At 39.9% G+C, this 12005-nt stretch overlaps 1 protein-coding gene across 5 annotated transcripts in view; it reads left to right on the top strand.

Moving 5' to 3' along the window:
* The window catches only part of STAT3 (signal transducer and activator of transcription 3), a 64125-nt gene that overhangs the window by 27510 nt on the left and 24610 nt on the right, over window positions 1-12005 (top strand). For 4 of the 5 annotated variants that reach the window (XM_067715258.1, XM_067715260.1, XM_067715257.1 and 1 more), the window contains 3 exons: window positions 6825-6974; window positions 8170-8314; window positions 8892-8990. In XM_067715258.1, coding sequence (XP_067571359.1) covers window positions 6847-6974; window positions 8170-8314; window positions 8892-8990 — 372 coding nt within the window. In that variant the 5' untranslated portion in view covers window positions 6825-6846. Of the gene's footprint in view, window positions 1-6824; window positions 6975-8169; window positions 8315-8891; window positions 8991-12005 lie in introns of those variants that run through there. The other variant, XM_067715261.1, reaches the window with a different exon arrangement.

Here is a 12005-nt window from a genome sequence, read left to right as displayed (position 1 = left end):
GAGAACAAAAAAATTGGAGCTTATAATTATAAATTCTGTGACCCTTAATGGAATTTTCAGGATTATATTCAAAACACTAATAGAAACCAAACAGTTGTTCTCTGGGCTTTAAACAGAAATCCCGTTGTATAGAACATGTTTACTATAAAATAAGAGTTAAAAGAGAATAGAAAGCTGTAAAAAATCCTATGATCCTAACTTCCAGAAAGAAATAAAAAATATATATACGTACCCTGAGATAGATTAAGAGGAATTATATCAACATATCCAACATGTCAATTGTAGTTCTACATAGTGTGATGATACGATATGGGTGATTTTATCTTTTGTTTTTTGTTTTTGTATTTCTCCAAATCTTCCACAGTGAACATTATTACTGTTTTTTTTTCCTTAGGCCACACTATGAGGCATGTGGGATCTTAGTTCCCCGACCAGGGATCGAACCCGTGCCCCCTGCAGTGGAAGCGCAGATTTTTTTTTTTTAATTAATTGATTTTATTTTACTTTATTTTTGGCTACATTGGTTCTTCGTTGCAGCTTGCGGGCTTTCTCTAGTTGCAGCAAGTGGGGACTACTCTTTGTTGCAGTGTGCAGGCTTCTCATCGCGGTGGCTTCTCTCGTTACAGCGCACGGGCTCTAGGTGCGCAGGCTTCAGTAGTTGTGGCACACGGGCTCAGTAGTTGTGGTGCACGGGCTTAGTTGCTCCACAGCATGTGGGATCTTCCTGGACCAGGGCTCAAACCCGTGTCCCATGCATTGGTAGGCGGATTCTTAACCACTGCACCACCAGGGAAGTCCCAAAAACGTCTTCTTAAAAGGACTGGTTTCAGTAGAAATTAGTACCATTTCTATGTTATTTTATACTTTGGTTGCCTTAGTCACTGGACCTTTCCTGACAGCAAAGAGGAGCTTAGTGTAGGCAACAGATAATATACAAGTATGAATAAATATGTTCTATTTTAAATGCAGGTATTTCTAATATAGAGTATGGCTAACACCCGAAGAAAAATCTTGGGACTCATTGCAAGGATGAACAGAAATTATCTTTAGATTGCTTTCTGTTCTGGATTATTGTATACACCTGGTTTTCGTCCCTCTCACTTTCACCCCTGACTCACTCACCCTGTCGTAAATCCACTGGTGCCTGCATGTGAAGAGCAGGTGTTAATTTAAAAAGATGTTTTATGGAATGATGTAATGAAGCCTTTTGTAAGTCGTCTTGACTTGTGGTTCTCAACACATCCCTTGGTTTCTTTAGATTGAAGTGTATAAATGAGAACTGTGACTTGGACAGACCTTTTTTGTGTAATAAGTTCCCCGTTAGACAGTAGTCATTTGCCTTATGACTTCTTTTTAGTAAGTTATCCCCAAGAGGTTGAGAAATTCCTGTTTTGAAAAGTCCAGAAAGTCTTTGGTGACTTACTGTTTCATTTTTATTGTTCTTTTCTTTTCGGTTGTAGAAAACAGGATCACACTCACCTTTCCTTTACTATCTGTGAACCTTAAACTGAGTAAACGCCTGGAGAGAATTAAGAGAATGTATTGCCCTAAGCCAGCCACTGTATGGAATGAATTGACTTGTCTCCTCTGCACCCAGAATGGTGCTGGGCACTCACGTTGTTGTGCAAATCGCTCTCTGTGTTCTGGAGTTCAGTGAAAGTGGTTATTAGGTCAGGCTTAGAATTATTCCATAGATAAGAAATACTTCAGTTAGAATTTAGCAGAGTCCTTCAGATTAACTTGTAATTTGAAAAACCAGAATTGAGATTGTTAAAAAAAGTTTTTTTCCAGTAAGACAATTACTACAAAGCCAGTGGGCAATGGTTTTCCTAGACAATTTGGCTTTTGATCTCTTGAGGATCTAGAGTTCTTATGAAGAGCAATTGGTCTGATTGCCCTGTGGTTCCTGTTAGTTAAATATGGTTTGTAGCTAAGCAGCTGGTAAGGAAATCACTGACTGTTTGCCCATGTTCTCCTTGAAAATACTACCTGCCCTTTGGCTTTAATTTAGAATGATACTTTTTTTAATATAGAGTAGCTATTAAGTATTACCTACAGTGATTAGACTGAGAAGTAGAACATAACATCAGTCATTTTTGGTCCCTTAATTTTATGGAAAATACTGTTAGCTGGTTTCTGGTTTAAGAAATAGCTCGATTATTATACTACTTACTAAAACTAACTAAAACCCAAACAACAAAAACCCTCTTGAGTAATGGACTAGAAACAAATTGGCAAATTTTCAAAAACTTGTAATTTTTTAATGGTATATGAGTTTGAAAATGCAAATATTCATGCATGACTACATTGTTGATCCATGATTGAGCAGGTATAGTGTGGCTGCTTTATAGGTTTAATTTGGAACTTCAGGGAGCAGACTGTGACGGCTCTACATTTGTATCCAAGATCAGCAATTAAATAATTAGTCTATTTTTTTATTAGTCTATTTTTTAATTGATTTATAACACGGGAGTTTATTATGAAAAGTAGGTGTCTATTTCTTTAAATCCTTTATTAGAACATGGCTTTTGGGTTACATAATCTAGAGCAGTAGTGTCCAATAAAAATAGAATGCAAGTCACATATGTAAAGTTCCTAATAGCCACATTAAAAGAAGTAAAAAGAGATGGGTGAAAGTCATCTTAATAATATATTTTATTTGGGGAATTCCCTGGAGGTCCAGTGGTTAGGACTGGGCGCTTTCACTGCCGGGGCGCAGGTTCAATCCCTGGTCAGGGAACTAAGATCCTGCAAGCTGTGTGGCGTGGCCAAAAAAAAAATATATATGATATATATATATATATTTATATATATATATGTATGTACATATACACACACATATATAAGTAAAATATATATATATAAAATTTAATCCAATATATCTAGAATATTAATATTTCAATATTAGCGAGATATTTTACTTTCTTTTTTGTACTAAGTCTTCAAAATCTAGTGTATTTCAGTTTGAAACCAGCCACATTTCAAGTGCTCAGTAACCACATATGGCTGCTGACTACTGTATTGAATTATGTGGGTCTGGAGTTCCCTACATTCACATGCAGTAGAATCTACATAAATTGGCATATTACGCAGATGTCTGTGCAGATCAAGTCCTGAAAAACACAAGACAGATCATGACGCTTTTAGCCTAGGAGGCAGATTTTTTTTTTTTTTAAATTGGAGTATGGTGGTTTTACAATGTTGTGTTAGTTTCTACTGTACAGCAAAGTGAAGTAGAGTTCCCTGGGCTACACAGCAGGTTCTCATTAGTTACCTGTTTTATACATGTTAGTGTTTATATGTTAATCCTAATCTCCCAGTTCATCCCACCCGCCCTTTCCCCGCTTGGTGTCCATACGTTTGTGCTCTACATCTTTGTCTCTATTTCTGCCTTGCAAACTGGTTCGTCTGTACTATTTTTCTAGATTCCACAAATATGCGTTAATATATGATATTTGTTTTTCTCTTTCTGACTTACTTCACTCAGTATGACAGTCTCTAGGTCCATCCACGTCTGTACAAATGACCCAATTTCGTTCCTTTTTATGGCTGAGGCAGATTTTTAACTTGGCCCAAATGTGAATATTGTAAGAGAGTTCTAATGGCCTTTGATTTTTTTTTTTATTTATTTTGTTGGAGTAGAGTTGACTTACAATGTTGTGTTAGTTTCAGGAGTATAGCAAAGTGATTCAGTTATACATATATTTATTCTTTTTCAGATTCTTTACCCATATAGGTTATTCTAGAATACTGAGTAGAGTTCCCTGTGCTATACAGTAGGTCCTTGTTGGTTATCTATTTTATATATAGTAGTGCGTGTATGTTAATCCCAAATTCCTAATTTATCCCTCCCCTCCACGTTTCCCTTTTGGTAACCATAAGTTTGTTTTCAAAGTCTGTGTGTGTGTTTCTATTTTGTAAATAAGTTCATTTGTATCATTTTTAAAAATTAGATTACACATATGAGTGATATCATATATTTGTCTTTCTCTGTCTGACTTCACTTAGTATGATAATCTCTAGGTCCCTCCATGTTGCTGCAAATGACATTGTTTCATTCTTTTTATGGCTGTGTAATTCCATTGTATATGTATACCACATCTTCTTTATCCATTCCTCTGTCGATGGGCATTTAGGTTGCTTCCATGTCTTGGCTATAGTAAACAGTGCTGCAGTGCACACTGGGGTGCATGTATCTTTTCGAGTATGGTTTTCTCCAGGTCTATGCCCAGGAGTGGGATTGCTGGGTCATATGGTAGTTCTATTTTTAGTTTTTTAAGGGACCTCCATACTGTTCTCCATAGTGGTTGTAGGCCTTTGATTTCCTGTTGAGAGTAAAATTCGACATGGTTACAATGCTTCAGCGTGTAGCGTGTGCTTCAGTTACTGCTTTCATTAGCCAGTGTTTAGCATACATGTACCACTGCCCAGGTAGCATCGCATCGGTCCTGTGGCAGGTTAATCTTGGGGGTGGAGATGGGGGGCTGGGGGTGCGACTGCAAAGGAGTGGTAGCTGAAAATGCTCAGGAGGTGCCTAAGACATTGTTAAAAAAAATCCCAAGCACCTAGGAAACTTAACTTATTCCCCTCTAACGTTGTTGGAAGATTTAGTTTATTTATGGAAACATATTGGCCCGACTGGGGCAAATACCTCATCCTGACATTCTCATCTCTTTGCTTTACTGAACTTTTTCACCAGTGGAACTTAAGCCCTTGGTACTTGAGGAGGGAAAGAAATACTTTAGATCTGTGGCATAAGTGTGAAGCATACACTGGTTTAGAAAACGTAGTACAAAAAGAAAAATGTAAAGTATCTCATTAATAGTTTTTGTATGATTGCATGTTAAGATGATAACATTTTGGTTATATTAGGTTAAAGAAAATGTATTATTAAAGTTAATTTTACCTCTTTTTACTTTTTAAATATGGCACCTAGAAAATTTAAGATTACATATGTGGCTTGTATTAGATTTCTATTGGATGGTGCTGCCTTAGTTTTTTTAAAAATTAATTAATTGATTGATTTTTGGCTGTATCGGGTCTTCGTTGCTGCGCGTGGGCTTTCTCTAGCTGCGGCGAGCAGGGGCTACTATTCGTTGTGGTGAGCGGGCTTCTCGCTGCGGTGGCTTCTCTTGTTGCGGAGCACGGGCTCTAGGCACACGGGCTTCAGTAGTTGTGGCAGGTGGGCTCAGTAGTGTGGCTCTCGGGCTCTAGAGCACAGGCTCAGTAGTTGTGGCGCACAGGCCCTAGTTGCTCCGTGGCATGTGGGATCTTCCCAGACCAGGGCTTGAACCCGTGTCCCCTGCATTGGCAGGCAGACAACTGCGCCACCAGGGAGGTCCCTGCCTTAGATTTTTAATTGTTCAATTAAAGACTGCCATGAGGGGACTGACCCTGCTTTCCTGAATATGTGCTTGAAAGCTTGATCAGTTGATGCCATCTTTGCAGTAGCAAGGGGGTATGCTGTTTCTGTCCCCGCAAGAAAGAGAAGGAGAACAGCAGCACAGCCCTCTTGAATTCTGTAAGGACCCCAGATTCTGAACAGCTTGGTGATCATTTAACTTGCTGCTCTGAGAACACAAGACCTGTCGGTTTTGTCACCAGTTTGCCCAGTCCTTTTTATGAAAGGACCAGTAATTAGGTGCTTATTCATGCCTTCTCCAAGAAATAAACTAAGCACTCTAGTAAAGTGTACGTATTTGTATGTAGTCTACCTTTCAGTAAATGTTCTCACTGTCCCAGAGAACCATCTCAATATACTTTTTTTTTTTTTTTTTTTTTGCGGTACACGGGCCTCTCACTGCTGTGGCCTCTCCCATCGCGGAGCACAGGCTCTGGACCCGCAGGCTCAGCGGCCATGGCTCACGGGCCCAGCCGCTCCACGGCATGTGGGATCTTCCCAGACTGGGGCACGAACCCGCGTCCCCTGCATCGGCAGGCGTCCTCTCAACCACTGCGCCACCAGGGAAGCCTTCAATATACTTTGATCCATATATACTTTAGTCTTTGGCTCCTACTCATAGTTATTTTTTACAGCTTCTTAAGACTACTTGGTCTGTATTGCTATTTCCATGACCCCAAGCTATTCAGAAAGAGGACTCAAGGTGGTTAGCTGGCTTGGCTTCTCCTTGAGCATTTCCCTGGGGTGTTCATGAACCTGGGGACAACCTGAATGCCTGGTTTTTAGCTTCTCTTCTTTCTCATCCCAGACTGAGAAATTTTAGAAACAAAATTACTCTTTTTTTTGAGTGGGAGAATCCCAGGCAGGTCCTTGCTTATGTGTTTAAACCTGTAGTCTTGGAATTAGCTCTCTGCCCTCCCTGAACACCCATATCCCACATTTTGTTCTTAAAGATCAAACTTAGGTTTACTGTGTTTCTACCTCCCAGTCCACCTAAAAGGAGTGTAGAGTGGAAAGAAAGGAACTCACATCTGTTGAGCATCTGTTGTGTGCTAGACACTGAGCTGGGTGCTCAAGAAATATTATCTCAGTAACCCTGAGGGGTGGGAATTATGGTCTCTGATAGAGGAGGAAATGGAAATCTGGAAGTTAAGTATTTCTCAGCTTCACATACCTCTGAGAGATAATGGGTTCTAGAACATGACGTCATGCCCACATTGTCATCCTGGTTTAGGAGAAAGAAGCTGCGACGTGGTTCCAGAGGTAGAGATTTGAATGTATATGTATTGTTCTGAACTGGGAGAAACATGGAAGATCCTTTCCAAAGCACCTTTTAACCCTAATCACAGACCCGATGCCTGTGTTGGATAGATTGTTTCCCCTTACTGGGGCTTGTAGTGACCATATAAACCTTGGTTTGCAGTGTGACCCCTGATTCCAGCAGAATGGCCCAATGGAATCAGCTACAGCAGCTGGACACACGGTACCTGGAGCAGCTTCATCAGCTGTACAGTGACAGCTTCCCGATGGAGCTACGGCAGTTTCTAGCCCCTTGGATCGAGAGTCAAGATTGGTAAGTCCTTCTTGAGAAACTCCCCAAATTGTTAGGTTTCAGTTTGAGACAAGAGACGTGATCTGCTCTAACTTAACTCTTTGCTAACTATTTCGTTGAAAAGCTTATGGGTACAGGTGATGGGATAAAAGAGAACAGAAGATAGAGAGGTCATTTTAGTCTTGTAAAAACATTTTCTACATTAGAAGGGCATCTGGGCAGCTGTCTTTTGGCACATTGAAGCAGCCTGCTTGGTGGTAGATGTTTTGAAGCCTGACTTTAATCTCATTTGCTTGATGAGATGCTCTGTGTGTTCTGACACTTCAGGGACATGCTATAGATATATATAGATATATATTTTTTTAATTGGAGTATAATTGCTTTACAGTGTTGTGTTAGTTTCTGCCGCACAGCGAAGTGAATTTTTTTAATCTGAATGAGAATTCTGTCGTGGGTAAAAGTTTGGGTTCATACTTCTGATACCCCTTTCATTAAGGGAAAGAAACACAGAGTCAGAGAAATAGACTCGTTCATAGAGGAGATAATGGTACAGAATCCCAACAACTATTTCCTTCCCTTTTTTTTTTTAATATTTATTTATTTTATTATTTATTTATTTTGGCTGCTCCAGGTCTTAATTGAGGCACACGGGATCTTTAATTGCAGCATGAGGGATCTATTCCCTGACCAGGGATTGAACCCGGGCCCCCTGCCTTGGGAGCATGGAGTCTTACCCACTGGGCCACCAGGGAAGTCCCTCCTTCACTTGAATGTATTCAGGCCCACCTATTAATTTTGGTTTAATTCAGGCCCCTGACCTAGTTTTTCCAGAATTTGGTAAGGGGCCAGAGAGGTGATACAGAGATGTCAGAAGTAGGCCACCCTAGCTTGGGATGGCTTATTTGCTACTAAAAGTCTGACCACAGAGTTGACTGAGAATTTAAAGCAAAACAACATACCTGTTCACTCAAGTATTTGATAAATATAGAACTATGACTGTGGCTAATAGTATCTGGAATAATTGTTGATAATTTTTAAATGGATGACACTTATGGTTGCTGAGCAAGATGCATCTGAAGTGATGAGTGGGTTGTAGCATCAGGTTTGCCTTGGGTTTTTTCCTCCTCGGTGGTGATTTCTGCGTGCATGCATGTGTACGTATGTGTGCGTGTGTAGGTTTCAGAATCGTCATTCTTTATCCTCTTCCTTTTCCTAGGGCATATGCGGCCAGCAAAGAATCACATGCAACTTTGGTGTTTCATAATCTCTTGGGTGAAATTGACCAGCAGTATAGCCGCTTCCTGCAAGAGTCCAATGTTCTCTATCAGCACAACCTGCGAAGAATCAAGCAGTTCCTTCAGGTGTGATGAGAAACTGAACCCGCAGAGGAGGGTTTTATCTTTCTTTCCTGAAAGTTTCTTTTCTCATTTTGCTAAATAATGAGAACATATCTTGTACTTTAAATCCAAGGAGAAGTAACTAGCCCTTTGAGTATCGTTGCGAAATTCACTTTTTTGGTTCACTGAAATAATAATGTGATTGCTATGTTAATCGTGTTATGTTAGTATGTTAATAACATGACTGTGATGAGGGCGGATGACTAGGAAGATGACTCTTACTTTTCAGTGTTAAAGGTTTGACCATAAATGGATACTCCTTGACAAAGTCAGTTGCCTCCCTGTAAGACTGGGATAACACACTGTCCAAAGACAGACGACCAAGCCTTCTCTCAGTGAAGTACAGCTCCTCATTACTGCCTTTCTTCCTCTCTTCTTCCCTTCATCTCCCACTATTTGCAGCCAGGCTCTGAGGCCTTTGCTGTGTTGTTTCATGTAGTAAATGTCACACTTTCCCTAATTTATGAGGAAGTTAGCAAAGTTCAGTCCACATCTCCTTAGTCTACTGCCACTTTTCATTCTCTTTCTCTCCTACGTACAGAGCAGATACCTTGAGAAGCCAATGGAGATTGCCCGAATTGTGGCCCGGTGCCTGTGGGAAGAGTCCCGCCTCCTCCAAACTGCAGCCACTGCAGCCCAGGTGAGGCCTGGGAAGAAACAAAGTGCTGTTGAAATGTGCTTCCTTTGTGTGTACAAAGATGTGCTTGCTCTTCCAGGGTCTTTAGGATGTGCGCTGACCTATGGGGAGAAGTGGGTGTTTGGGGTTTTGGGGTTCTTTGGTTTTTGTTGTTGTTTGGGCTTTTTTTGGTTATTTTGGCCATGCCGCATGTGGCATGTGGGATCTTAGTTCCCTGACCAGGGATTGAACCTGCGCCCCTTGCGTTGGAAGCACAGAGTTTTAACCACTGGACCACCAGGGAAGTCCCTGGGTTTTGTTTTATACAAAGAAAATAACATTTTTTTCCTGCATATAAAATGCATTCTACTTTTTAAGAAAAACTTTAAAACATTACAGAAAATTACAAGAAAGAAAGTTAAAAAACAAAGACCTGAAATGTCCCTCATTCCTCTTTTTTTTTTTTTTAACATCTTTATTGGAGTATAATTGCTTTACAATGTTGTGTTAGTTTCTGCTGCATAACGAAGTGAATCAGCTATACGTATACATATATCCCCATATCCCCTCTCTCTTGCGTCTCCCTCCCACCCTCCCTATCCCACCCCTCTAGGTGGTCACAAAGCACCAAGCTGATCTCCCTGTGCCATGTGGCTGCTTCCCACTAGCTGTCTCTTTTATATTTGGTAGTGTATATATGTCCACGCCACTCTCTCACTTCTTCCCAGCTTACCCTTCCCCCTCCCCGTGTCCTCAAGTCCATTCTCTATGTCTGCGTCTTTATTCCTGTCCTGACCCTAGGTTCTTCAGAGCCTTTTTTTTTTTTTTTTTAGATTCCATATATATGTGTTAGCATACGGTATTTGTTTTTCTCTTTCTGACTTACTTCACTCTGTATGACAGACTCTAGGTCCATCCACCTCACTACAAATAACTCAATTTCATTTCTTTTTATGGCTGAGTAATATTCCATCATGTATATGTGCCACATCTTCTTTATCCATTCATCTGTCGATGGACACTTAGGTTGCTTCCATTACCTGGCTATTGTAAACAGTGCTGCAGTGAACATTGTGATACATGACTCTTTCTGAATCATGGTTTTCTCAGGGTATATGCCCAGTAGTGGGATTGCTGGGTCATATGGTAGTTCTGTTTTTAGTTTTTTAAGGAACCTCCATACTGTTCTCCATAGTGGCTGTATCAATTTACATTCCCACCAACAGTGCAAGAGGGTTCCCTTTTCTCCACACCCTCTCCAGCATTTATTGTTTGCAAATTTTTTTGGTGATGGCCATTCTGACTGGTGTGAGGTGATACCTCATTGTAGTTTTGTTTTGCATTTCTCTAATGATTACTCACTCCTCTCTTCATTGTCTCTTCCCAGGAATCCAACATTAATAGTCTGATATATATCCTTTCATACCTTTCTCCAGGCTCCCATAAACTATAGAAAATACACACACACACATTATATTTAAATTGGTTTACTTTTCTGCATCTTGCTTTTTTCATTTAATTATGTCATGTAAATGCTTCTAAGTCAAGTAGTATAAAGCTAACTCACTTTATTTGCTGCATAATATTCTGTGGTATAGATCTGCTATAATTTATTCCGTTATTACCCCTTCGATAGACAGTCACTTCTTTCTGGGTTTTTTTTTTCCTCCACTGTAAACACTAGTGCAATGCCTCCCTATATATCTTTATATATTCATGCTTTGATTTCTCTACTATGGATTTCCAGGCATGGACTTGTTAGGTCAAGGGGTGTGTGCGTGTGTGTGTATAAAATATACATAAATTTTTTTATAGATAGTTCTGGATTGCTTTCCCCAAAGGCTGGAACAGGTCACATTTGCACCAGGAGGATATGACAATGTATTATTCTTGGGAGCCACGTGGGGGGATGGTTTGGAATTGAATCATTCAGGTTCATATGCATTTCTCTTTGTGGTTAAGTTTGAGAATAATCTCACTAGAGCTAGAGATACAATTAGTTTAGGGAATAGGGATTATGTGATGCTAACAGGCCCATTGGGGGAACACATATTGATATATGATAGTCATCTCTATCTATCTAGATCGTCTAATCTATTATGTGTATATGTGTATGTGTATCCTGCTGTGTGCTGGTTGTTATGGCCCCCTGCTTTAGAGGAGGTTGTGCTCTGGGAGAAACAGAAAGTCAAACAACTTTATAATGCAATAAAATACAAATTATTAAAATATACTAAAAGAGATGAAAAAACTTAATTAGATCAATAACCATAAAAATATATTGAAAAAGACTTGAAAAAAATTACACTCCCCATCCCACCAAAAAAGCCAATAGGCCAGATGGTTTAAAAGTTTTAACAAACTTTTGTGGTACAAATTGTTCCAGTTATCATTTAAACTCTTCCAAAGTGTAGGGGAAAAAACGAGATGTTTCCAGCTTATTTTATGAGGCTAGAATAGTGCTAATATCAAGACCTAAAAAGACAGTGTAAGTAAAGAAAAGGTTAGGATTTTTGCATCCTGCTTAGTATACAAAGCATGGTTTATATTCTAGGAATGCAAGGGTGGCTTAACATTAGGGATTCTATTAATGTAATTCATTAAATGAGTAAGTTAAGAAGAAAAATTGTATTTTTGTTAGATGACAAAATTTAGTGTCCATTCTAGATTTTAAAAATAAGGAACTTTTGGGCTTCCCTGGTGGCGCAGTGGTTGAGAGTCCGCCTGCCGATGCAGGGGACACGGGTTTGTGCCCCGGTCTGGGAGGATCCCACATGCCACGGAGCGGCTGGGCCCGTGAGCCATGGCCGCTGGGCCTGCACGTCCAGAGCCTGTGCTCTACAGTGAGAGGCCCGCGTACCGCAAAAAAAAAAAAAAAGGAACTTTCTTAACAAAAAAAAGAATATTTGTCAGAAACCAAAGGGAACATGATGTACCGTGGTGAAGCACTAATCTCATTAAAAACAGTTACAAGATTGAGGGTGCCTCCTGCCATTGATATTTTTCTGACAGATCCAGCCATTGTAATAAGACAGAAAA

Source organism: Pseudorca crassidens, chromosome 19, assembly GCF_039906515.1.
Source record: "Pseudorca crassidens isolate mPseCra1 chromosome 19, mPseCra1.hap1, whole genome shotgun sequence".
Classification (NCBI taxonomy): domain Eukaryota; kingdom Metazoa; phylum Chordata; class Mammalia; order Artiodactyla; family Delphinidae; genus Pseudorca; species Pseudorca crassidens.
This window is presented reverse-complemented; position numbering and strand designations above follow the sequence as displayed.